The sequence below is a fragment of the Rhododendron vialii genome, chromosome 1a (genome assembly GCF_030253575.1).
Source record: "Rhododendron vialii isolate Sample 1 chromosome 1a, ASM3025357v1".
Lineage (NCBI taxonomy): Eukaryota > Viridiplantae > Streptophyta > Magnoliopsida > Ericales > Ericaceae > Rhododendron > Rhododendron vialii.
Window position 1 is genome coordinate 40,698,541 of NC_080557.1, and position 26,953 is coordinate 40,725,493.

At 38.0% G+C, this 26,953-nt stretch overlaps 4 protein-coding genes across 6 annotated transcripts in view; 1 reads left to right on the top strand and 3 right to left on the bottom strand.

Annotated features, from left to right (window-relative positions):
* LOC131308343 (serine/threonine-protein kinase GRIK1-like) overlaps positions 1-26,953 on the bottom strand; it is a 101,422-nt gene that overhangs the window by 48,134 nt on the left and 26,335 nt on the right. The window lies entirely within an intron of this gene.
* On the bottom strand, positions 5,947-10,413 carry LOC131307580 (ruvB-like protein 1). The gene is made up of 13 exons (XM_058334539.1): positions 10,393-10,413; positions 10,245-10,335; positions 9,674-9,862; positions 9,193-9,324; positions 8,936-9,085; positions 8,528-8,683; positions 7,603-7,737; positions 7,389-7,454; positions 7,181-7,287; positions 6,849-6,948; positions 6,641-6,732; positions 6,483-6,552; positions 5,947-6,391 (listed from the first exon to the last, which is right to left on the bottom strand). Exons 2-13 carry the CDS (start codon positions 10,323-10,325, stop codon positions 6,302-6,304), a joined length of 1,368 nt encoding a protein of 455 aa, XP_058190522.1. The 5' UTR covers positions 10,326-10,335; positions 10,393-10,413; the 3' UTR covers positions 5,947-6,301.
* LOC131312652 (uncharacterized) lies at positions 12,879-17,029 on the bottom strand. Of its 3 annotated transcripts, none has more exons than XM_058340922.1 (5): positions 16,880-17,029; positions 16,552-16,795; positions 14,762-14,937; positions 14,154-14,445; positions 12,879-13,318 (listed from the first exon to the last, which is right to left on the bottom strand). In XM_058340922.1, exons 1-5 carry the CDS (start codon positions 16,935-16,937, stop codon positions 13,249-13,251), a joined length of 840 nt encoding a protein of 279 aa, XP_058196905.1. In that variant the 5' UTR covers positions 16,938-17,029; the 3' UTR covers positions 12,879-13,248. The 3 variants fall into 3 exon arrangements, with proteins under 3 accessions (XP_058196905.1, XP_058197641.1, XP_058198354.1); XM_058341658.1 differs by having other exon boundaries at positions 16,867-16,929; XM_058342371.1 differs by having other exon boundaries at positions 16,861-16,929.
* Positions 24,271-26,382, top strand: LOC131306860 (uncharacterized). The gene is made up of 2 exons (XM_058333494.1): positions 24,271-24,563; positions 24,656-26,382. The coding sequence occupies exon 2, from the start codon at positions 24,710-24,712 to the stop codon at positions 26,120-26,122; it is 1,413 nt and encodes a 470-aa protein (XP_058189477.1). The 5' UTR covers positions 24,271-24,563; positions 24,656-24,709; the 3' UTR covers positions 26,123-26,382.

Consider the following 26,953-nt stretch of genomic DNA (forward strand, 5'->3'; position numbering starts at 1 on the left):
TTCTTTTTAAACCTTCTTTTTCAAAAAAAAAGTAATTTCAAACTCAAATATAACGAAAATGAAAAATAATATTTTAATTTTTTATTTGCACCATTTAAAAGATCTCAATGAGATCTATCAAACAAGATCCATATTGGTAGAAAAATTATTTGCGTAAACATATAATTTTTGAGCTTGAAGTAACCTTCATTTTCTAAAAGTTCTTTTTTTAAGAAACTGGAACGGCCAGGTAACTAGAGCTAAGACAAAAATGGGGAAACTATAGAACCAGTGGTGTGATTGACATCAAATAAAACGAAGGAATAATTTGTAAAAAGAATTAGTTAATGGACTCTTTTGTGTTTATTCCATAACCAGTACTACTATTAATAATGGGATTACCTACCGAGTAGGCCCTCAGCCCAAACACTCCGCATGTTACACGCGCTTATGCCACGTGGCTGCAGAGAACAGAGTACTGTAATTATTAGTGCGTGGATTTCACGCGCGACAAAACGACGGTTTGTAATAAGCCTACTGACCATGGATATAGGCGGAGTATTTTAAGCAAAATCGTTTAAATTAGCCCGCACGAGACCCACGGACGCCGTGCTGCTCCGCCAATCAGCCACTGCCACCGCAATCTTCGCGAGTTAACCGTTTTTGACCCCTTCGTGTCTCATTTAAAATACAGTATATATGTAGAATGGATTTTGCAACAGAGTAATGTTTTAGAGGATAATACTTAGGTCATTCATAGTGATATAATTAAAAGTTAATTATTTTTAAAGTTAATATTATTTGTACAAAAAATAGCTCACAATGGTATAATTAAACTTAGCAACATCCTTAGAAATAATCAAATTTTAGGCTTTGGATAACCAAAACTAGCAACATTTTTTAATAATCAAAATTTGTCAACCCCACATCCCATAAGTTAATTAGTTCCAAAATTTATATACACGCATGTTTCACTTGGTATTTTCTTATTCCCTTCTTCGCCAACTCTATATCTTCTCCACTTTACCCATAAAGGAGTATTTCTCTTTATTTCCCTCCAAAAGTGAAGTTCATATCTCTCGATCATCTACCATTCAAACCATTGTCGCCAGATTAAGGTATTTCACTCTTCTTTTTCGTTTCTATTTTTTTCCCTCCAAAAAAATTCTTAATAGGAAGGAAGGAAGTCACCGATTTTTCTCCAAAATTAAGGGAGGGAATAGATATATTTTTGCCCAAAAAAACGTAAATGAAGAGAAGTGAATGGTGGGAAATAGAGAGGGAGAGAGAAAATTAAATTGTTGTAGACCCCTTATTTTGGTTATAGACTATAAGCAACCATTGTGAACCTCAACATTGGTAAGCTTAGCAACCTCTTAAATGAATAATCAAAAGCTGATGTGTCAACTTTTGGTTATCCACTATTGATTATACCACTGTGGATGGCCTTAGGCCCCGTTCTAGAAGTCTTCTTAAAAAATAAGCAGTTTATTTCACATTTTCAAATTCAAAAATAATGTAAATAAAAAATAATTTTTAATTTTTTTGCACCGTATTAAAGATCTTGATGAGATCTGTTAAACAAGATCCATATTGGTAAGAAAATTATTTGCGTAAACACATTATTTTTGAGCTTGAAATTACCTTCTTAAAAAATAAGTACTTATTTTACGTTCCGGAACGGAGCTTTAGAATAGAATAGATCATGAATTGGTTTTTACTTACCTTCTTGTCCTTGTTTATTATTATGAGAGTTTTATAATTGGAGGAATAATTATTTAAGCTTGGAAAAATTATTAATAATAAATACTCCTTCCGTTCCAAATTGCTGATCCCTCTTTTTATTTTGAAATGTCCCAAATTATTAATTAGATTTTAAGAAAATTCTTGTTTTTGCCCTTTCTCTTTCTCTACCATTTCTTAAAACCAATTGTACTGTTGTCCTGTAATTGTACTGTAAAGAAAGGGCAATATAGAAAGAAAAGCCAAGTATAAAGCAATTGTATTGTTATACTGTGCTTAATTAATCCCAAAAGGGACAAGCAATTTGCCAATTTGGGACAGAGTGAGTCTAAATAACTTTATACTGGAATAAAAATTGCTGATAAATAAAAATTATTAATAAATAACTTTATTAATAAGTAGTACTAAATAACTTTAATATATAGTACTAAATATTTTTTGAAAAAAGAAAGGGGTAGTTTCATCTTTTTATCCCTACCATAATTTGATAAGCCAAAATGGATAATGGAAAAGCTCGTTCTCATATTGTGTCTTTAAATTGTAGTTTTCATGGAGTAATAGATTGTGGGAGAATCAATTCTCTCATAATGGAGCTCCCAAACGAAAATTGCGTCAGAATGGATAATCACAATCCATAATCTACCACCCAAGCACTTGACTAAAATTCAAGAAAACAAAGCAAAATACAAAAGGGAAAAACACAAAATCATTAAGTACATCAGACCTCATTCGAATCGTAAATGCTTTAACCAAACATCGATTATGTGATCACCTTATATATATAATCCAATGCGTCCTATAAGAATTTGTTGGGACAAAAACCTGAATAATATCGTTACCTAAGAAAACCCTATAAATCTTTGTGTGGATGGGGCATGGAAAGAAGGCCTTCCCCGGAGCGGTCTAGGTTTCTATAACAGTTTTTCTAATGGCTCTAACTCTCGGTTTTATTCGGCCTTATGCTACAACTCTAGTCCTTTGCAAACTGAGCTCGTAGAAATTCTCCTCAATTGGTCATGATATCATAATTACATTGTTGCATATATTTTTAACTGGCTGTTTAAATGTTGTAATGCAAATAGGAGGGCGGACTGAGTGCCATTGCACTAATAATAGTTTTTTGTTGCACAAGTTTGGTCAGGGAATTCGAAGCTACTCCTCTTTTTTGTAGGATTACCAAAGTTGAGCGCAAGGACGTCAACAACCAGGCCCATTGTGACGACTTTTGTTCACCTAACAGCTACAGGAGTTTTGCCTTTTTGTAATAGAGCTGGTGCTACATTTCTACCATCGTTGTAGATTTAATTAGGTCAGTGGCAGCTCCAGAAATTTGTGATAGGGTGTTCAGAAATTACATTAACTCTACTAGCTGATATATTAACCAATAATATATGTACACAATCTCATATACAAGGATGGGGCTAGGGGGGTCTAGTGGCGGCAACCGCCACGACAAGAATTTTAAAAAATACAATTATTATATGTAAAAAAAATTTATGCCCAACTTATATAGTCTCACCACCACTATATTTTTGAAATATACATTTCGCCACTGTTAGGGTAAAATCCTGGTTCCGTCCTTGCTCATATAGTTGTATAAATAGTACCGTCAAAAAACATCTTCTATTCTAAAAAAATTAACAACAGGGCGAAATGAGAACTTAAAAATATATAATATTTTTTTAATGGAAATTTAGTTTTTATGAAAGTTGTATTTCGTAGTAGATACTGTTTCGAGATTGGAGGGGTAGAAATTATACAGTTGTCCTAAATGAGTTTTCGTATTTTGTGTCAACATTTAACCAGCCCATTAATCTACTAAAACCCTTGTGAGTACGTTGGGGTTGACCTTCTCGAAAATATGTTATTTAGGATGACATGATGAGATTTTCTATCCTAGTCTTAAATTCGAAGGAATACTATTCAAGTTAACGGGATTTACAATAGAGTTGAATTTTTTTTAAAGCTTTGTCTGTAATTTTATAAGCTAACTAGATCCCAAAATAAATAGTTATTGCCATGAATGCGAAATTAACACATTTAGATCATCGACAATAAAGATGGAGAGAAAACATAGAGTATAATACTTACACCAATAGATTCTACTTTTCACCTTCTTTTTACAAGCTTTTTATTATGATTATGAGCTTTATTGATGTAATGTGTTAGGTATTCAGATATGAATTACCTGAATATTTTTTTTATCGGAGAATTACCTGAATTAATGGGCTATAAATTGGGTTGTGATGGAGTGTTCAATTAGTTTTGGGTTAGATGTTCAATTCTTTTTGGGTTAGGTGTTTAAGACTTTTAGAATTGGGTGTTCATTGATATTTACATTGGGTGTTCAAAGAAAGGCTAGTCCATAATTTTTACATGTATTCTAAGCAAAAAAAGTTTGTTCGGGTATTCAGTTGACCATGGAACGTCCCATGTGGAGCCGCCAATGATTATGGTTGTCCTTTCTTGTAAACTGTTGAAATATCTATAAAATTTTTGCACTTTCAACACACACAAAAACCCTATGAACGTATCCTCAGATAGGCACCCTACCAAATTGGTATGGAGTTTTGCAATTATCACGTTGTTCTGGCTAACATTTAAACAATGTTTTATGTGTTGTTTTTCCTCGCGGTGTGTCACCCAATTGAAGGAGTTTTCAAGTCAAATTTTGATGCCGCTTTTTCCGGTGGAAAGATGGACATCGTTGTTGTGGCTAGAGATCATACCAGCGCAATAGTTTGGGCAAAGACCCTTGTGGGTAAATTAATCTTCCTCCTCTCTCGTTGTTGAAGCTGAAGCAACCAAAATGTCCTGCTTCTGGGTTGATAAAGAGTCTTGGGATGTTTTCATTATGGAAGGGATGCTCTAACCCTCATCAAGTCTATTCGGAATGAAGCTCAGTTGCCGCATTGGTCCACCATGACTTATTTTCAGGATATAAAAAATATTCTCGCTAGCCATCCTCGGTGGTCCTTTGCTTTTGTCCCGCTACAAGCTAATGGGGTTGCTCATGAAATGGCTGCTTGGGCGCTCAAGAATGATTTCTCTGGCACCTTGGAATCTGACCAACTCCCATTCTCGGTTCGTAGTGAAGTTGAGATAGTGTCTGCTGAAAATATTTAGCCTTCTTCCTTGTTTTTGTTTCTTTTTATGTCTGTTGTCTTTCTTTTACTTTCCTCTTGTATCAGCTTAGAAAAAAAAAAACTTAAGCTCCATCTAGGGCCTCTTTATCCAAAGTTTTTTCAAAGTTTTAATCATCCTTTTATATGAATTTTTTTAACTTTATCTTTTTATACTTTTTTAATTCTTTTCATCGAGACGAAAAATATGATGTTAAACTTTGACCCAAACCTTCTAATACTATTAAGAAGAAAACAACAGGAAAAAAAAACACATATTGGAAAGTCCAAGAAAAGTTTGGCCAAAGGGGTAATCGTTCAAAAGTAGAAAAATTTTCTGTTTTGGGTGTTGTATTACTATTTGCCAAATCCCTTTTGGAATCTTTTATTTTTTCATATTTCTAATTTCTTTTTTTTTTTTTTTTTGCGCTAAAGTTTACCCGTACGAAAAAAACGTTTGCCAAAAGTTTTTATGGTAGCTGACTTTCAAACTTCTAGGGAACAAGAAATACTGGTTTTACCTGCGTAGACGCCATAGAGGGCAATTGCACAAGAGCAACGTGAAATCGTACCAACAATGCTAGACAGATACTGGTAAAAAAAAATAAAAAATAAACAAACAATGCTAAACAGATGCGTTAATGAATTTCCGAATCCTTGGGAGCATGCTGATTCTAGAAATTTCGCTTTCACATTGTTTTGCTCAATTTCCTCGTTGAACATGTGAGGATTCATAATTCACCAACTTCAATAATGTCATACATCTTATATAGGAGTATGACATGGTGAATCAAACAGTCCCATGTGATGTGACGTAAAACAAGACTCGCCACTGACTTAGTTAGATGATCTAGTCCTTCCGTTTTGTAAGTTTTGATGCGTTTATCATCCATGCAACCCATAAGGTTGACTGAACATCGATAAGAACTTCATCCAATCATACATTACGGGCCATAGAGCATGATGTTCACATTTGATGACACACATTGAGACCCTACAAAATGAGGATTGAAACTGTGCTGAGTCTCATTTTACATCACATGGGAGGATCCACACATGTCACATGCATGAGAGAATCCGGATTCGTATTTCACCTTCAAAATGCAAAGAAACAGTTTCAATATTTCACCGTCAAAATCCCCCGGAATCATTTCATTCTCCTTTCCACATAAAACCAACCAGCCCAATCCCTTGTGATACTCACCCGACCAAAACATACTACCATTCATGCACAAAATGCACTCAAATGTTCATACTACAATCTCTCAAACGGCATCTAAACAAATCATGCTACTACTACTCAACAAGGTAACATCCAGAATTCAAAGCCCCAAGGCCAAACCTCGATTACTTTTTCAATTGAATCTCCAACTGCCATTTCAACGCCACTGTTGTCAGTTAAATACAAGCGCAAGCCACTCTTTCCAAGATGAACCAAGCACTTACGTTACAGTTGATCATGTGATGTATCTATCCTGCTGCTCTTGAAGAAGTCTTGCTGAAGACTTGGCATCCAGATAAAGAGTACCCACTTCCTCAAGATCCGCCTGCAGATTGTACAAACAGAAACACTTGTAAGAGAACCCAACATCCTCATAACCAATCTAACGTGCATACACAGTTAAAGTTCACAAGTACCTTGCAAATACCGTCTCTACCATTCATTTTAGCAACAATACTAGCGGGTGATAAAAGCTGAACCGCATGCCTGTGAAAACAGCAAGGTTGGATCTAAGTATCCTTGAACTGGAGAGTACTAGACCAAAATAAAGAAAAAACTCAAACATAAAGAGAACCTCAGGGATGCTTGTTGTCCAATCTCTCCAAGATAAGCCAAACTTTCTTCGTCCACAACCAGTTCCTCCACTTGTGCACGAATGGCCAAAATCTGGCCAACCATCAAGGAAAAGTAGCACATTTATCAAGGGGAATGTCTTAGGTAGTATGGGCATTGAAATGGGGTATAGTTACAACAGAAAAATTACAGTAAAATAAGGCCTTAACCTGTATCATTTCAGCTGGACCATAAGTTTCTGTCCGAATAATTACCAGCCGGTCTAGCAAGTCAACCGGTATGCCATGAGGACTAGTCATATCTGTTCCTCTGTAAAAACAATGATGTACAGAAATAAAGTATTTAAGGCACAGGAGCACCACATCTAGTGGAAGGCAATGCCTGGGCAGCATGTCGTACCTCTTAAAAAGACAACATCTCAAGAATCAAAAGTCACAGATAGATCCAAAAGTTACACAACTCAAGAACTTCATCAGCAGAATGATTACAATTCACACACATTTGCGGAAATTCACAGGCTTGCACAAGTAGAGATTCATACCTAACATTACAAATTCCTCTATTTGTGGCGAAGATGACTATCGGTGATAGAGAGCTTTCCAAAGCACGATTCAAGTACGAAAAGCACTCCATATCCAGCATATGTACCTGTGAATGGTGTTGAGAAAATCAAATAGGTATGGGCGTATACCAACAATGTGTACATACAAGATATGAAAAGGACTAAGTTCTTTAATGAGAAACAGAACCTCATCAATAAATAAGACACCAGGGACAAGCTCTGCCACCCCTTCATCGATATAACGGTTCACAACCTAATCAACAAAACTTTCCAGGTAAATATAACAGTTGTCAACCTGTAATCAACAAAACTCTTCAAGTGGATTTTATTAGGATTCAAAATTTATATCCATTGTTCTGATCATAGATATGTCATATGAGAAATAGGAGAAAAGTTAATACCTTGTTAATTTCTTGTCGTAGCTTGTCAGTAATTTCCGTTTTCCTGGGCTTCATCATCTGACCCATTAAGGATAATATATCCTGTCCACCTTGAGGCCGTGCATTTGCAGCATCCAGATCGTGGAGCGTAACATCCTGATAAGCAAATAGAAAAGACATTATAGACAATGGAAGCCATTAGTCATGCCAAATATTCCCACCACAAAATCTCTATGTTCTTACGGGGACGAAACTTATCAAGAGAGATACATCATAGTAAAATAAAATCCATCTGTCAGAAACTCAGATCAATCAGACACAACAATACTGGTAAACTGCTCCGATTGGAAGTTTCAAGCAACTTGGCAAAAAAATTACCCCATTAATCATTTTGGCATCTTGAACCAGAAGCCAAGACTATGGCCCCTAAATCCATGCTAATTGACCCATAAAACTAAAAGGCACCATGTGCAGCATTGATGTGCCTTATACTCCACATACTTAAACAGTAAATACATAAATTCAAAACTTAAGCTAAACATTGCTTTATTGCTTTCAATTGCATAACTACAAGACTCCCCATGCACCCCAAAGAGCCCAAACCCATTCACAAACAAAGTTCTCAGGGATTAACTCAGTGCGTATGCATCTCTACCCCTCATCAGTAAAGAAATATGGTTTACAAAACTGATGTCGTTCTTAGGTAGGATAAGTACTTCAGAGATTAGCACAATATTGCTTCCATTGTTGCGTCATTTGTTAGCTTGCAAAACAAATTAAGTAATTGCTAGAGAAACAACGATGCCAGTATAAAACTCAAAACAATTAAACATAAGATGTATCAATACAATGTTAGGGGATGTATCAATACAATGTTAGGGGACAGTAACCATCATCAGCGTAATGACATTGCATATGAAGTTTTCAAGAGTTCATCACAACGCACCTGAACGATCTCTTTCTTTTTGTGAACCTCTCCTTTAGGAAGTGGGACATACTCTTCTGCCTCAAGATCAAACTCTGTGGCAAAAGCATCACTCCTACCAACCCTTTTAACTGCACCACTATTGGCTTCAATGTATATAACGTCCCCAACAGCTACCTGTAAGGGCAACCAGAAGGAAACAGCTACCTGTAAGTTGTATCTTAATTTTTTTCAAAAAAAGAAAAAGGTTGATCAAGTAGCAATCAATTATATCATTCCATGGATGGAATAGAAGTGATTAAACTTAACCCTTTATCCTCAAGGGCTCAAACACAATGCACGTAGCAACAATAATTCCATCTTCACATACATAAGGATTTGCTCTTCAAGGCCAAAGACAGAAAAACAAACATATCCCAACAGTCTAACCTTTTCCTTAACCAATGCATCATATATAGTAGGATCCAACTTCAGTTGCTTGGTTCCCCTGACAGTTTTTAACCCAATAATTACATGGCTTATGCTTTTACCATATCCACCTGTCACGCTCTCTGTTTCTTCTGGGGATAGCTCAGTTACCTATTCAGGAAGTGAAACCAACATTATTTTGACATTGGAATGCAAAGTTGTCGCAAGCTACCTCAATAAAATAAACACTGACGAAAAATAGAGATGGGGTAACTTGCCTCTCCTTCGTAAACTTCCTTATTTTCCTTGATGCGTAGACCAATTGCGCGTCGGAAATGTTCCATTAAAACCTCAGTTTTTTTTACTTCAGAGGAATACACTTCTGACCCAACCATTGGGCAGAAAGGGACCTGCAAGTCATAATGAACGGGGAAAAACATAAGCGCTGAATGACTGCTTATGAGTTATGAGGAAAAAGATAGACATCCATTCAAGATATCATTTCCCTTGGAATGCTCATTCCAGCATTTGCTCCGGGTAAAAATTACAAAATTGAGATGACGTAGAGAACATCCTTCACCAATTTAGGTGAATGAAAATTCCGTGAGGAGACCAAGCATGACCATTCTGCTCATTCCAAATCAGTTCAGCACACCAAACACTACCTTAGTGAGTTAAGAATATCAACTTAGGAAAGAATAGAAAACCATCAACAACAGCAACAACAATATGAGTAATGTGAGAATGCCTAACAAGTACCTTGCTACCAAGCTCCTGGGCTATGCCAAGAGCAAGGGCCGTCTTCCCGGTGCCAGGAGGCCCGGCAAGTAGAAGTGCCCTTCCGGCCATCTTCTTTTGGCGTATCATATCAACCACAAGCCCTGAAGCTTCTCTAGCTGCAGCCTGACCCACAAAGCCAGCAGCCAAACGTATCGCCTTTCCATTCGCCTAGTTCAAAATAATTAAAAGAATCCATCAGAAACATAATTATTAGCCTCTCTACATAAAACAGCAAGAAAATCATGTCCGGCCAATGGCTGGTCAAAAGGGTTCCCGAAAAAGACAAGACTGTTCGACTAACGGAGACATAAGACCGTAAAGCCCTAAAGTCAGGATTACATGCCAACCAAACAAGGTAACCCTAAAACCCTAAACCCTGGATAAAAAATCAAATTTGAAGGCGGCAAAGGAGATGAAAGGCCAGAGATTCTAAAACAAAAGGTAAACGGAGCAGGGAATACTAAAAGATCGAATTTTTATTGCGTTTGGACTGTTTTCTGTGTGTGTGTTGTACAAAGGACGACGAAGAAGAAGAGTGGTGTAGATATACCTCAAGACCGAGGCCTTTGATGTGAGTGTGAGTAGCTATCCTCTGCTTCTTTGTTTGCGATTGTACCTCTTCTATCTTCATCCTTCTGGGTTTTCTCTCTCTCTGGGGTTAAAAAGACTTCACAGTAGCTGCGCTCTCTCTCTCTCTCTCTCTCTCTCTCTCTCTGGGGTTTAAAAAGACTTCGCAGTAGCTGCGCAGAACGGGACGGCGGGTTGTGCTCACTTCTCGCTGCAAGCTGCAACACCGAAAACACCGTCGTTTTGGGGCAACCGAAGAGTGTTTAATTCCACTTGGTCGTAGACTCGTGTAGGATACAATGGTTGTGTGAGCCACACTTTGGAGTCTCACGCAAAAGATCTGAACTGTTTAATAATTGTAAAATAATTAATAGAGTGGTCTTGAAAAAATCAACCCAATTGGATATTTGTAAGTAATTGCTCTAATTTGTTCAAATTTTCATTTAGAATTTAGGACCTTAAACTCCGAAAGAATCTTGAATAAAAATGGAGAGGGATTCCACTCTCTCCTTTTTGTTAATGTTACTTCTCTTTGTGTCTTTATTAGATGATGATTTATTTTGTGAGAGAATGAGAGTGACGTTTCTCTTTGTGTCTTTATTAGATGATTTATTTTGTGAGAGAATGGGAGTGACGTTAACAAAAAGGGGGGTGGCAAAATTATTTCCCATAAAAATTAGACAATTATGGGCTCCGTATTTCCTTGATCTGAACCTTAGATGTCGTAGGGCTTGTTGAGAAGAGTATATATTAAAAAAATGACCTTAATCTAGATATCGATAGGTACCCAAAGGCAAAGATTATTTAAAAATACAAACTGTTTTGATACCTATCGATATCTAATCAAAATAATTACTTTAAATATATTATTTTCAATAAGCCTTACGACATCTACTGTTCAGATCAAGGAAATGTAGAACACTGTCTAACTTTTCTTCAAGATTCTTTCAAATTTTAAGGTTCTAAATTCTGAATGAAAAATTGAACAAATTAGAACAATTAATATCCGATTTGGAAGCAAATTAAGGATTCTGCTTGGCGATTGATTTTAGCAGATAGGTTTTGATCTTCAGTCATCCTCGTCCTCAGGATCCAACACAATCTTCTACGGAGTACATGCTTAGGTTGGGCTCGTGAGTGATTTAAGAAAAGCTTATTGTTCTATTATTCGATGTTCTCTCTCTCTCTCTCTCTCTCTCTCTCTCTCTCTCTCTCTCTCTCTCTCTCTTTTTGTGTGTGGCATGAGAAAGAATTTCTAGGGTAGATGGAAAAAAAGCCTAGAACCAAAAATATATGAAAATAAACAAGATAAATACCAACAAGCAAATCTATACAAAATGAGGCTTAGCAAAAAAAAAAAAAAAAAAACTCTATACAAAATGAGTGTCTTGAAAGCTTTATCATCAACAAGTGTCAATTGAAAAAATGATATGTTGTTACCGAAATATTTGGATGTTGGTGGTGATTTCATTTCATACAGGATAGTACTCCACCAGAAAGTACCTAGTTTGCTCTGGTTCATCTTTGCTAATTACATAATGAGAGAAAACTAGTACTTTCCCAACAAGAATAAATTCCATAGCAAAACAGCTTAACAAGTTCAGAAAAGGAATTTCAATAATCCCACAAGAAGTCAAAGTTGTGTCCGTCATTCTTTTTTTTTTTTGGTAACTCAGCTTGAAATAAAAAGAGGACTAACCAAATGTACAGTTTACAAGGGACATACACCAGGGGCCAGGAGGAAAAGGAAAAAACATACAATTAGAGCCATGCCAAGTGGCTACATAGGAAGAGACGTAACTAAATCCAAATGTTTCCAACCTATCTAGCGAGGGAGTGAGAAAACACCGGAGCAAAACATGACAGTGGTACGTGATACGAGTGCCTAACTACGATGGGATAGGTACTACATTGAGTTGCTTCATGCAATGAGCTGGAGCCAACTTCCATGAGATTTGTAAACACCGGATTAGTACACATTCCATATGGCCAACCTGTGAATGGTTGAGTAGACATTTTGAACAGCTTGTATCATCAAACTAATTCACAGAAATGAGATCCTCAACTACCACCCTAGTGTGACTCCAAACAAAACGGGCACAGAGAGAAAATACCAGCAAGGAAGCATTCCAAAGGACAACCCCCCTTTGGCTAGGTAAAAGAGAGAAAATACCAGCACACAAACTGCTCATTCCAAGGACATCCTCCATAGGATAGGCTGAAAATAAATTAAAACAACAGTAAGAAGCAACAAAACAAAACAAGTCCAGCACACAACACCAACACGCTGGAGTAACGCACCAACCGAACAAAAGGCGAACAAAGACAAACACCTGATGGATGCACCCTAAATTACATGTGAAAGGCAAAGAGAGAAAAAAAACCATGCCTATTTGTTGTCTCACCTCCTCGTATCACCATTGAGATCTGACCTCCCTCTCGTCTTTTTTGAAAGGCAATGGTCTATAAGGTTCCACCCTCTCCCTCCACTGCTCCTCACATAATTCCCCCCTCTAATTATTACCTCCACTCCAAAGAAGGTAAAGAAGGCTGGCACACAACTCACGGTGACTCACAGGTAGCAGAGTTACTCACCAATTTACTGGGGCAGCAGAGATGCCATAAGAATAGAGATAATACTCATGATAAAAAAGAAGTAATCCAAGACAAATCAATATCCACCCAGAGCCACAACTCACAAGATTCTTTCCATCATCTTTGATGAGCGAAAGTGTAACAAGACTCATCAAAATAAACACTAACAGTTTGTGAAGCTCAATTGAAAGGACCATGAAAATAGATTCACCAAGAGAAAAAAGGGGTTTTGGATTCACCAAAAGCAGCCACCATTGAGTCCAAAAAGAATTAGTTCTACAATTTCCAGGATCCAACAAACTTCAAGCACCTAAGCATTGCTCAAGACGAGTCCTTGGATAGTATACAAAAATCTGACTGCCCCTCAGGGTATAAGTCGCATGTTGTCTTTGCTATGAAGTCATTCCAACATTTTCGAGTAGAGAGTGCCTCTCAAGAATTGCAATGGTCTCTTCCTTTGCACTGCATAAAAAATAAAATAACAATTCATCACACTAGTTTCACCCTTATTTCTCTCCGAACACATAAACAAGAGGAACTTACCCAGGAGATATGGACATAACAAGTGATTTAAGTACTTGAATCTAACAAGACTCGAAGAGATTGAAGCTCAAGTAGAATTAAATTTTGATGGTTCTAAGAAAGCGACTTAAAACTCAAATCCTTTCCTGCTGAAGTTAAGATCTCAAATAAAGCAATGAATGGTGGCATAAACCCTGCCAGTTCCACTCTGATCTAGAATTGACCTGTATGTTTTTATCGTAGGTTACTAGTGGGAAGTTCATAATGCGGCATGCCCATTTCGTTACTTTAGCACAACCAATTACCGTAATAAGATGAATAGGCCCCCATTCACTAACAAATAAAATACAAACTTAGGACCGTTAAATGAGGATCCACAATACTCCCCTGAAGTTTCTTCTTTCTCTTCCTTTTTTTTTGCTTTTCTATTTGTCTTGCTAGTATTATATAGCCCTCTAAAACCAAAAGGATCATGAAAAGTACAACACTAAATATCCAGGAGACAGGTAACCCGAATCCAATCTTCTTGCATTTGTTCTCTGTATATCCATTATGCACCAAACTAGAAAGGTGTGTATTCCAAAATTAGAAAGACGCATATTAAAGGAATGATATTCATACTTTGCTTTTAGCTTCTAACACTCTCCTTTGTTGCTTCAGCCTCTCTCAAGGGGAGTGGGAGAGAACTAAAATTGAACAGTCAATAACACTTTTCTAAAATAGATACAATCCTTATCGCCAGAGCTATTAATGAAAAGGCTATCAAACTCTTTACCTCCCCTCTCTAAGAATCTTGTACTTTCCCGGCTCGATAAGTTCCACCACTGTTGATCCTGCACGCCCTGATGGAAGTACACCACCATCATAAACATGTGCACAGTGTTCCCAGAGGTTTTCAAAATCTTTAATGCATACACTACTGGGCTTCCCACTTAAGTTTGCACTGGTAAGGGCCAGAGCACTTCCAGAAGCACGTGCAATGGTCCTTATAAAGTTACAATCAGGTACTCGAACTCCAATACTATCCAATCCAGGGTTTAAAGACTTCTCTAGCATACTTGCCTCCCCTGCAAAACATCCACTTATTTTCTTGAAAATCAACAAGCTTTGTAAATCAGGACAGCTGAACCAGTCGTCAACCGAATCTAGAGATCAATGTTGAAAGTCGATAGCATAACTTACTGCACTTACTTTTATACAAAGAGTAGAAAGGAGAGGTTTAGCTTTCCTCCATAATTACCATAATACCATTTCAGGATTTCAGCCAATGAACAAAAGATAAGATACTGTCTAGTACTCTAGCTTGCAGGTCTAGTTCATCATCTAAACTAGTAAACAGATACGTTCTCATTTACATGTTAGACACATTGGTTGATTACAAACCTCGCCTAAGCACCACAGTTACTGGTCCGGGAAGAAGACAGTGAAGCAATCCGTGAGGCAAATGATCCGTTATAGCAAACCGATTTATGTCTGATACCTCCCCAACACAAATTGCGAGAGGACTTGTATGTTTACGCCCTTTGATCTCGTAAATCCTACTAACTGCTTCCATCGAGCTGCAACATTTTCCACACTTATATGAATGAGCTACCAGTGGATTGAAGTGAAGAAGTACGGATCAAGAATGGAAGATAGCATAAGCACTCCATGACTAACTGACTAAAAGAGGGTTAAATATTCAAGGAATGCGATATACACACCACATTTGCACAGATCCAACCACAACCCCCCTCACATACATGTGGGCCCTACATATGATACATGGGGTGTGTACCAATCATTTCCGTAAATATAACATAGAATGCAACAATCAACCTTTGATTCAGAAAAGGGCAATTAGCAGGTGGCATAGTTTGTTATTGGAGAGTATATTTCTTCTTCATCCCTAATATTGAGGACTAAAGACACCAGTAAACAGGATGGTCTCCCTTCAAATTAGCCATAAGTTGAAAGATAAGGCTTTACATGAAGAGAAGGTTAACAAACAGCTCAGAGTTGATAGGAGAAGCACAGGAAATAGAAAAAAAGTTATTCACAGATCTGATAATGATCATGTGTTTCTTGGAACTAATATAACATGGGTTTCTAGTTACATAAATAACCATTAGCAAGAATACGACAATCTGCAATCCAGCGATGGCTTTGGTGACCGGTGAAGATAATACCACAAGAAAAACATCAGGGAACGGGATGTCTGATGAGTTAGACAAGGCAAACTATTCCATGTTAATGGCAGGCGAAAAATCTCAGGAGATGGATTCTCTGTGCTCAAGGCCCAAGAAGCAAGGGAATAAAAAATATAAGCAACTGAATCTACACGCCGGTCCTTGAAATCCTCAAAAGGTCTATGATTTCTCCCTCCCTTCCAATGCACCCTAAATCCAAGGTACTTCGAGAAGGCTAAGTTGTAACAAGCAATATTAACAAATCAACCCTACCAACCTATCTCCAAGCAATAAACTTCTAAAGAACGTCTCAAATTTCTAGCTCCACCCTCATGCTATCAATTTACCTCCTATCATCTCTCCTCTAGGACGGTCTTAGTAGGAAGAACGAACTTCACTGTACACCCTTTGGTATAAAAAAAATTGCTTCAAGAAGTTGTTTGCAGTTCCTGTTATGTTAAAGAAGTGGTATTGAAATTAATCAAAGGAGTGCCGCCCAAGTACCCGTAACCGTCACATGCTCGCGTGGAATCCATACATGAAGTCAAGCATTTGGGGCGGCACAAAGGAGGAAGGCAAATATTTCAAGGCAAACCATCTAGACAAAAAAAGAAAGTATTTGCCCAAACGCAGGACTCTTATTCCCAAAAGCTCCGAAGGCGTAACTTGATAGGCTTCGCATTTTTGTCTTCCTCACCTCATAGTGATGATAGGATTGGTCTATCACCCTTACTCAGACCAGTTACTCAAGTCAACCTTTTTCTAAAGAGTACCAGCTCACCAACTATTCCTTTGCCAAACAACTTAATATTTTGCATAGTAAGAACATTATATGTAGCAGTAGCACAAAAGCATGTCACTATTTAAGAATCTGAAAGTTGTATATAACTTTCTTTTCGTACCAATTCTGACGACTTTTTATACGCACTTGAGAAAACATAGATCACCACAAATACTATCGAGATGTAGGGAGAATTTGAAGAATGAAGAGTTGTGGGGGAATACCAAGCATCACAAGCGAAGCCGTATAGTGTGTCCGTGGGAACTGCAATGACCTTCCCAGCTTTCACAGCTCCAACTGCCTCTTCCGAATTAGGTTCCGTAGCGGGCCGAATCACGCCCGAATTAGTAGTACTAGTTTCCGAGCATACAACGCATTTCTCCAAACTCCCAGTCGTCATCTTCGGAAATCCCACTCCAAATCTCCTACTCCGTTGCCGCAAGTGTGCAAACCCAAACTTCAGCGCAACTAAACACAACGCAGAGCATGAGAGAGAGGGGGAAGGGATTGTAGAGAGAGAGAGCGAGACTGACGATTACGTAGAAAGAGAACCTGGGGAGGAAGGTGGAGTGGCGTTGAAGAGAGGGAATCTCCCCGCGATTCTGGTCATTACTTCGATCTCTGCTCTCTCGCTGTGGGCTTTCCCAGTGTGTGTATAAGACGGACGAGAAGCGAGCGGGCCGGGCCGGGTCCAAATTCGGTTTACCGGCCCAAGCCTAAGGTAGCCCGCTAAGCGTTCCCCTCAAATTCTCCTATCCTTTACTCACAATTCTCTCTGTGCTTTAGCTCTTGGTGGGGTATTATTTTGGGGAATTTAAAGGGCAACCTCAAAAAGTAGGTTCGGACTTAATTTAGTTTTGACAAAAATATTTCTTCTTTATTTAAGTTCTTTTTCTAGACTTATCATGTATTTTTACTATTTTGCTCATTCTTTATAACTTTTTGTGTACATGTCCATTTTTAGTAAAATTTATATTTTTAGAATCAATTCCTGACCCATATTATTTAAGACAAAAATACCATTGGCTATGTGAATTGGCTATGAGAACTGTCAATTTTCATAGTCAGTTAACAAAAGATTTCGGACAAAAATATCCCCACAAGTTTACATAGCTCGAGTTAACATATTATTTGGACAAAAATACCCCTATGGCTATGAAAACTGTGGTTATGAGAGCTATATTTTTAGAATCAATTCTTGAATTATATTATTTCAAACAAAAATACCCTTGGTTATGTGAACTGGCTATGAGAACTGCCAAGTCTCATAGTCAGTTCTATGAGAACTGCTCAGTTCTCATAGAGAATTGAGTTATGTGAACTGTCAATTCTCATAGTCAGCTCTACGAGAACTGTCAATTTTCATAGTCAATTCTATGAGAATTGGCTATGAGAAGTAATTGTTCTTATAGAGAACTAGCTTTGTGAACTGGTTATAAGAATTGGACTATGTGAACTGAAAAATACACGGTTCACATAGTCTTACCATACACTAAAATACACAGTTCTCATAAAAAATATATGATTTTCATATAAAATACACGGTTCTAATAGACAGTTCTCATGGACAATATACAGTTCTCATAAAAAAATATGCAATTCTCATAGAAAAATACACAGTTCTCATAGAAAATACACACACGAACAAAAATTGAACCAAAAAATAAGGTAATCAAAATCAAATATAGTTATAAATGTTCTCACCGACATGTCTTAAAAAGTAAGCAAAGTAAAAAATTAATAATTCACATAGGAAATAAATTGATTTAGAATTGAATTTTTAACTGTCAAGTCTCATAGTCAATTCTATGAGAATTGGTGAGAACTGGTTATGTGAACTGAGTTATGAGAACTGGTTATGTGAACTGGCAGTTCTCATAGTAACTGTCAATTCTCATAGTCAGTTCTATGAGAACTACCAGTTTTCATAGTCAATTCTATGAGAATTAGCTATGAAAATTGACTGTTCTCATAAAAAATTAGCTTTGTGAATTAGTTATGAGAACTGAACTATGTAAACTGAAAAAATACACAATTCGTATAATCTGACCACATACTTAAATACACAGTTCTCATAAAAAATATATAGTTCTCATAGAAAATATATGGTTCTAATAGACAGATCTTATAGACAATATACAGTTCTCATAGAAAAATATGCATTTCTCATAAACAGTTCTCATAAAAAATATACACACGAACAAAAATTATAAATTATGTATTTTACTTCAATTGAAGTAATAATGTTGTGCCGCAACCATAATTATCATTATCGTTTCCATTGTCATTGACTCACCAGATTGAACTCATCTTACACACCAGATCACGAACCAAACTCCACTAATATATTTTATATGCTCCATAAAATTTGCAGAACAGCTCGGAATAAAAACAAAGATTTCTTCGAACGAAATCATTAGAATTAGATATTTTTTCTTTCATCTAGTTGTGATCGAGAAATGCATGGGAGCTCTGATTCCTCAGCGCCAAATAGAGGGAGAAGAGAGAGAGAGCGCGCCCACATTGGTTTTCCTTCTTTTTTTCTTCTTCTTTTTCTTTGCTTTTTGTATTCTGATTCCTCAGTCGCCATCCAAATATCCGGAAACGAAGTCATTAAAACTTCGTCTAAGTTGCCGATGAAGTCAAAATCACCGTAACAAACCAAGGCAAAGAGATTTCGATGGCCGGCGAGTGCAGAAAAGGTTCAGAATAGTAGTTATGGAGCAGATCCAGAGGTTACAGAGCAAATCTAGAGGTTTCACAGTGGCCTTAGGGTCGTCGGTTGTCGATAACCAGTTTTCGGTGGTATTCGGAGGTTGCTGGACACTCGTCGGAGGTCCGACGAGAGTTAACTCTAGGTAAGAGGTGGTTGACAAGAAAGAGAGGTGCCAGAGTGAGATCAGAGAGAGGCGTGGAGTGGAGTGAGATGAATTTGGTTGTAGTCTACTTGCAGAGAGAGGAAGCTCAGGAAGGGATAAGAGAACGGGGTAAAAAAGCCATTATACAACATATCCGAGCCTATTTAAATTTGTAAAATATTTCAAGATTGAGTCCAAACCGAACCTAAAAAACGGGATCGGCCCCTAATTTACTATATTATTTTTAGAAAATTAGAGGCCGCCCCGTTTTTTAGCCTCGGTTTGAAACCAACTATGAAATATTTTTCCGAACCTGTATAGGCTCAGGTATGTTGATTCATGATTTTTGTGCCCCTCACCCTCACACTCTCACTTTCTCTCTCAAACTACACCCACCAATTCTCAACGAAGCCTCCAATGGCGAGGTCAACGATGACGAACTGGACAAGGATGACGAAGAAGACTGCCACCACCGTCGCCTTCGTCGTTGCGCCACCACCACCGCTCTCTCTAATGATGACTATTTCTCCTTCTTCGCTCTAGGCGAGATCATGATCGCCAACCGAACAAGAGGACATCGTGAAGTTAAACTCCTCTTCTTGATCAAACCAAACAGAAAAATTAAGGAACAAATTTTTGCAACAAATCGTCCAACGGCAACGGTAAAATTTGAAACCTCCCCTCCCTTATCAAGGACGTCGACTCCGACGAGGTCCCCTTAGAACAAACGATCCTTTCTTCAACAAATCCTCTGTCCTCTGTCGGCTAAAGATCTCTAGGACCCTGAACTCCGTTGTCGGCGTCTAGCTCTCACATCTCCCGTAGGAGATGTTGTTGGTGATGGGGACTCTGACGCTGTCTTCGCTATTGGGAAATGCGGGAAACTTGTGATTTGTGTAGGAATTATTAGGTGTTACGAGATCATACAAGGGACGGATCCATGTGATACTCCATATTCTAAATTAAGGTGATTTTTTTACTTTTTGTTTTAGACCCCAAATTATAGCATGTGAATTATTTTGTGAGGGTATGTGAAATTGTGTATTTATTGTTTATGTGAATTGCATATTGAATTATGTGAATTGTGTGTGTTAGGGCTATGTGTATTTGTACAATGGGCTATGAGAACTGCATGTGTGAATTGTTTATTTTAGTATGTTGTGAGTCTATATGAATTGTACGGTGGGTTATGAAAACTGCATATGCGAACTGTTTATTTTAATGTGTGGTGAGATTATGTGAACTGTGCAATGGGCTATGAGAACTGTATATGGGAACTGTTTATTTTAGTATGTGGTGAAGTTATGTGAACTGTGTTGTGAGCTATGAGAACTCTATATGCGAACTGTTTATTTTAGTGTATGGTAAGACGAGTCCGGTTCCCCTAAGGGATCCCGCACGGGCTTACCGTGCGGGACTCCCCTTTTCCGATCAAATTGCGACGACCCGAGCCGCTCAAAGTGATTAGAACGTGATTTTAAGGGTACCCGCGAGAAATCAGCAAAAAAAATGATCGGGAAGGGCTTGATCTGAACAGTTTTTTATTAATTGATTCAGTAAAAAACTGCTCGGATCAAGCCCTTCCTGATCATTTTTTTTGATTATTTCTAGCGGGTACCCTTAAAATCAAGTTCTAAACACATTGAGCGGCTCGGATTGTCGCAATTCGATCGGAAAAGGGGAGTCCCGCACGGTAAGCCCGTGCGGGATCCCTCATTGGATATAAAGTGTGGGAGTTATGAGAACTGCATATGCGAATTGTGTATTTTAGTGTGTCGTGAGGTTATGTAAACTATGTGATGGGTTATGAGAACTGCATATGCGAATTATTTATTTTAGTTTGTCGTGAGATTATATGAACTTTGCGATAGGCTATGAGAACTGCATATGGGAACTGTTTATTTTAATGTGTCGTGAAGCTATGTGAACTGCGCGGTGGGCTATGAGAACTCCATATGCGAACTGTTTATTTTAGTGTGTGGTAAGATTATGTGAACTGTGCTGTGGGCTATGAAAACTACATGTGCGAATTATTTATTTTAGTATGTCGTAAGGCTATGTGAGCTGTACGGTGGGTTATAAGAACTGTATATGTGAACTGTTTATCTTGGTGTATAGTGTAAAGCTATGTGAACTGTGAGGTGAGTTATGAGAATTGCATGTGTGAATTGTTTATTTTAGTGTGTCGTAAGGTTATGCGAACTGTGTGGTAGGTTATATGAATTGCATATGCGAACTATTCTCAGAGCCACTCTCATAGAGTTAATTATCATAAAAATAATTCTCATAGAAACAGTTCTTATAGGGACATTTCTCATATAGACAATTTTCATAGAAACAGTTCTTGTAGCAAAGGATATTTTTTTAATCTTACATAATTTATAATTCAATATATATTTTGTTTAGTAGATATCATCGAGTAGGTTCTAAGAATGTAATTTTTTTTAAGAAAAATGAATATCTACAACAAAAGATATGACTTTTTGAAATTTAAACAATATTTGAATAGTGCACCAATGCTCATGGAGCATTAGATAATTTTTCTATACTAGATGCTCTTTAGTTCCTTGCGCTGATGCTCGTCAAGAAGGAAGGGGCATGATTGAAATAAAAAATGCAAATAATTGTGCAGGACTAAATTAGGTCCGAACCTAATTTCTAAGGCCGGCCTAAAAAATTTTCTATTATTTTTTAGAACACTTTTATCTCACTAGGAGGTCAAGAAATCGAATCCTTCCTCCAGCGCGTGAGTGCTCTTTCCCTTATGGACTTTTCATTTATTTCTTAAAAAATAAAACACAGGAGTATTGTCTAAACACATTTTTGCTCACACTCATGTATTATGTGACTCAAACTAGATCTTGTGACTCATGGGCTCAACACTTTGGAGCCGAAAGTAACAAATTGTCTACAAGCATGCATGCTTTGCACAAATACGTCAAAAAAGAAAACAAATGCAGTGGCGTCACACACATTGAAGGTGTTGTGTTTTTTTAGGACTGACATGTATCCGAGTTTATCTATCTATACTATATTATACTACCTCCATTCTATAATGACAGTCTCACTTTCTTTCTCTTACCTCTTTTCAAATTAAAAAATTTAACTACTTCCGTGCATAATTTTTCAAATTTTTTCTCACCATATTAAAGATCTCGATTAGTACTTTAATTTGGTGAGAAAAAATTCAAAATATTATACACGGAAAATAGTTGATTTGAAAAATAGCAAGACTTTTCATGGTGGACTCTCAGGCCCCGTTTGATAATCATATTAGCAATTAAGATTGAATTACCAATCTCATGGGACTACTAATATTGTGTTTGATAATCCAAAATGAGTTGAAATTATTAGTCCTTAGAATTAGCAAGGTGGGTATTATGGGGTATTGAGAAGAGCTTCTTCCACTTGGTATTAACAATCTAATGCCCTCATTGCCAATACACAAATACAAAAATAGCCTTCATTAATCTCATCTCCTTACCAATCCTATCCAATGTGAAGGGCAAAAACGAAAATGTATACTATCAATCAAATCCTATCTCATGTGAAACAAACATGATATTAATAATCCTATCATATAATCTCATTTCAAACAAACATAGTCATCACCAATCTCATCTTCTTATCAATCCCTTCTCATTACCAATTTCAATCCTAATACTATTTCTTTACAAATCTCAATCATCTATTACTGCTATCAAACGGAGCCTCAATATGGAGCGGAGAGAGTAAACAAATGATTAGAGGCCAATACCCAGAATTTTTGAGTTTTTTAATTAAAAAATTTTTGCGAGAGAGAGGGAAACATGGAGGGAGAGAGAATAGAAAAAACGTGGGGGAGAGGGGAGAGAGAGAATATAGGGAGGGGTCTGAATGAAATGTCAGTACTCTTTAGTCTTTCAAGGCATATATCGATGTTTTTTTTTGAATTTCAAGTTCAGTACGCGTTAAATAAGAAATGATACAGAGTAAATTGAAATGTCAGTAGTACTTTAGTCTTTCAAGACATATACCGATGTTTTTAATCTTAAATTATCAGAAATGGTACAGGTACAGCAGCTGTTGTACAGTAGTCTCGCACAGACCCTTTTTGCTTCCATTTCGGATCCTGCAAAGATGATCGAATCTGCTTATTTTGTTCAAAATACTTCATTTGGGGTCCCTGTAAAAAATCACCTCAATCCGATATCGGAAAGGATGTTTATGAATCATCCAATTTTACTTCAAAATTTGGCTAAAGGAGTTTGTGCGAGACTGCTATACAACAGCTGCGGTACCTGTAGCAGCGTTTTAAAATTATATACTAGTATCTTCCACTCATATCAATTAGAGTTGTATCCGTATGCACGAGACAATAAAAAATTCAAATTGAAGTTTTTTTTTAATCAATTAGCACTGTGTTCGTTTGATACCCAAAAACAAAACAAAAAAAATGCAAATATTTTTCATTCAATACGCAAAAACAGAATAAAAAAATGCAAATATTTTTCGTCCAGTGTATCAAACCGGCACACCTTCAATCTGGAAAAAATGCGGGTGCGTAAAAATTTGTAGAGTTAAAAACGGGTTCAACCGAGCCAACCAGCACAATTATGAACCCTTGGTTCTGAGAATTTTTTTGGTGCTGGGCCGGCTGACGTGGTGCCGAGCACCCATATTCGGACTATTTAAAAGGATGAGTGTTAGGGACAAAAAAAATTGGCAAAGAAAATACCTTTAAAGTGTACATGAACGGCTCAGATTCACTGTGCAGTGCATCTGAGTCGTTCATGTACACTTTAAGAGTATTTTCTTTGTCCATTTTCTTTGCACCTAACATTTCTCATTTAAAAGTGCGTTGGATAGTTCAGATTGAAAAACTTTTCTTCTCTCACCCTACCACTCTTTCTCCTCTTTTTCTTTCCAAATCTGAACCGTCCAAAATTGAAATGGACGGCCCGGATTCACCGAGCTACGTGGCACCCGCTTTGGCACTGAAAAATTTGTCGTTCGTACTGCCACTTCCTACCCTGTCAATCACACGCATCCGGCACCGACGCAGACAGCAAAAACCTTTTCAGTCCCCACTCGCCATCACTCTGCTCAGTTCACACTCATCCTCATAACTTCACTTCACCCACCGCTCATCCGCATCCAAACCCTAAAAATCCCAATACGAAAACCCACACGCGCATTCACACTTACAGATCTTGTAGAATCTCCAGTTTCAAAGCTTAAACGGAGAATGTAGAGTTCGGTTTGGAGGTTTACACCGGGGGTTCGGAGATGGGCCAGAACTGGTTCGAGCCGATGCGGAGGAGAGCTCCGAGGAGGGTCTGGTTGGGGTTTCAAAAATCAATGGGAGTCCTCGTGGGTGGAAACCACACCTCATCCAGGTTTTGTACTCGCTAATCTTGTTTCCCTCTTAGAATTGTGTTGTTTTTCTCTTCAAATTCCCACTTATTGTTACTAGTAAATCGTTCCCTAGATTTGCGGTAATCGAACGGCGTAGAATTCCGTAGAAAGTAGGCGGGGGGGAAATATGGATTTCAAGGTGCTGAAATGGCAGATCCTGCGTGGGTCATTAGCCAGGCGCTTGTTTCTCAAAGCCCTGTTGTTTGCGCTGGCTATGGCTACCGTTATGTTCTTCCAAATTGTCCATGATGTTGGGACACTGGAGCCGCTCGCAATGGGTTTGCACGACTGCCAACTGAGTATTGGCTCAAACCCGTATGGCAATTTCACTGGGTTTATGAATCCCGTGTCCAAATTTGGAAATCCCTTTTCTCGGTCGTTGTTTTCGACCCCTTGCAACAATGACACTTGGGATCTAACAATTGGCGTTGTGAAAGAGCTTATGGAGAAGAAATTGTTGGATTTTGGAGCAAAAGCTCTTTGTGTTGGGGAGGGATCAGCCTCTTCTGTCTTGGCGTTAAGAGAATTGGGGTTCAATCATGCCTTTGGCGTTGATCGACACCCGTTTTTCTCTATTTTGAAGAGGCGGTTCGTGTACGAGCTCGATTTCAAGGATAATTCTTTCGATTTCGTGTTCTCTAGGGCTCTTGATAGGGTTTCCGTCCCTGCTCTTCTCGTGCTTGAGATCGAGCGCGTTTTGCGACCCGGTGGGACCGGTGCCATGCTTGTGGGTGCTAGTAATTTCTACTCTGCTGGTTTGATAAGGTCCGCGACCCCAGTTTCATCGTTCCTTAGAAGCTCCAATATTGTTCACGTATGCGGTATAAGCACTTTTACTTTGGTCATTTTCAAGAAAAGATTCGATAAAGTTGTTTTCTTTGAGCATTACCGGCTTCCCAGTGAGTGCCAGTCAGTTACGAACAATAAGCCCTTTATAAAGCACATGGAACCTCTTGTAGACGAAAATTTGGAACCCATTGCAACAAACTTTTCTTATTTACCTGAGTTCATGAATATTACGTCAAGGAAGAGGATGATCTACATCAATATTGGTGCGGGGGAATTTTTGAATTCTACCCTTTCTGACATGTTCAAGCCCTTTTACCCTGTTGAACCTCAAGCTTTCAACGTTTACGTTGTTGATCATGATGCTACTGCCCTATCATCTTATGTCAAAAACCCTGGTGTCAACTTTGTGTATCATCCAGGCCTTGCAGGAGACAAGGCCATTATTACCAGTATCAGTTCTGATGAGTATTTCAGTGCGCCAGTTGATGAAGAAGAATTTGATTTTATCAGCTGGTTTGAAAGAACAGTCGAAAATGGAGACTTTGTCGTCCTTATGATGAATGCTCAACCAGTGGAGTTAAAAATTCTATTTGAGCTATTTGAAAGAGGAGCAATTTGCCGCGTTGATGAACTCTTCCTTCGCTGCTCACAAGGTGCGGATTGTGCAAATGCTGTGTGTGGAGACTGCATGAGTCTTTTCAGGGGCCTAAGAAACAGTGGTGTCTTCGTCCATCGCTGGTTGGGGAACTAATCCGATCCCTGTCACCCCGTGATAAGATTGGTGAACTTTGTTTTGTGTTTTCGGAAGATTATCTTCTATGGGTGAATAAATGAGGTAGTGTGGATTGGCATACGATCTGGATGTGCCTCTGTTGAACTGCATTTGGTTCTTTCATGTTTGGAGTCTTTGGACCTGTGTGTTTTAAGTTCCTCAACTAGGCTATGGAGGAAACTTCTACTATGTTTTATCATTATGTTATGCAATAAGTACTTATTTGGTGTGCTTGCTTATGATATGCTTCTTTCATTGCTTGTATGCTTGGTGAAAAATCAGCGCCTTGTTAATGATTCATCACCTTTTACGCTTCAATACCAACCAAATATTGAAGTGGTATAACTTGTTTCGAAATTCAGCTCATGTCAACCTGTGTTGCTTCGCATCTATGTTTAGACTGTGAACTTCGTGCCGTTGAAGACATCAATATGGCACGAGAAGAATTTTGTTCACCCTCCTTTGTTCTGTGTGATAAGACTTAAAAGTTGGTAACTGATGAATGCATTGGTATGCCATAATCTCGAGATTAGTCTGATTCAAATTCGAGTTCCAGAGGATTTCCTGTATTTTCTCCGGAGTCTGGTGCTACCCGGTTCAGGACTACGTTCGACCTTGCCATGTTAAATCCGGGGCCTAAGAACCCATCTGCAAGACTCGTGTACCCGATGAGACAGGAATCCAACAAGAGATTTTTGGCTTCACTTCTTTTTAATTCTTTCAAAAAGGGAAATGATTTTGCCACTTCTTTTCTTATTAACATCACTCCCCTGCAAGTGTATTTCACCAGAAATACACTTGCAGGGGAGT

Coding starts and splice junctions, on each gene's coding strand:
- LOC131306860 (XM_058333494.1), top strand. CDS start 24,710: ATGGATTTCAAGGTGCTGAAATGGCAGATCCTGCGTGGGTCATTAGCC.
- LOC131312652 (XM_058340922.1), bottom strand. CDS start 16,937: ATGACCAGAATCGCGGGGAGATTCCCTCTCTTCAACGCCACTCCACCT. Junction 16,796..16,879: donor CACTCCACCTTCCTCCCCAG/GTTCTCTTTCTA, acceptor CGTTGTGTTTAG/TTGCGCTGAAGTTTGGGTTT. Junction 13,319..14,153: donor AAGATTCTTAGAGAGGGGAG/GTAAAGAGTTTG, acceptor TTTTTTATGCAG/TGCAAAGGAAGAGACCATTG.
- LOC131307580 (XM_058334539.1), bottom strand. CDS start 10,325: ATGAAGATAGAAGAGGTACAATCGCAAACAAAGAAGCAGAGGATAGCT. Junction 8,684..8,935: donor ATGCATTGGTTAAGGAAAAG/GTTAGACTGTTG, acceptor TTGCCCTTACAG/GTAGCTGTTGGGGACGTTAT. Junction 6,949..7,180: donor AGAGGAATTTGTAATGTTAG/GTATGAATCTCT, acceptor TTGTTTTTACAG/AGGAACAGATATGACTAGTC.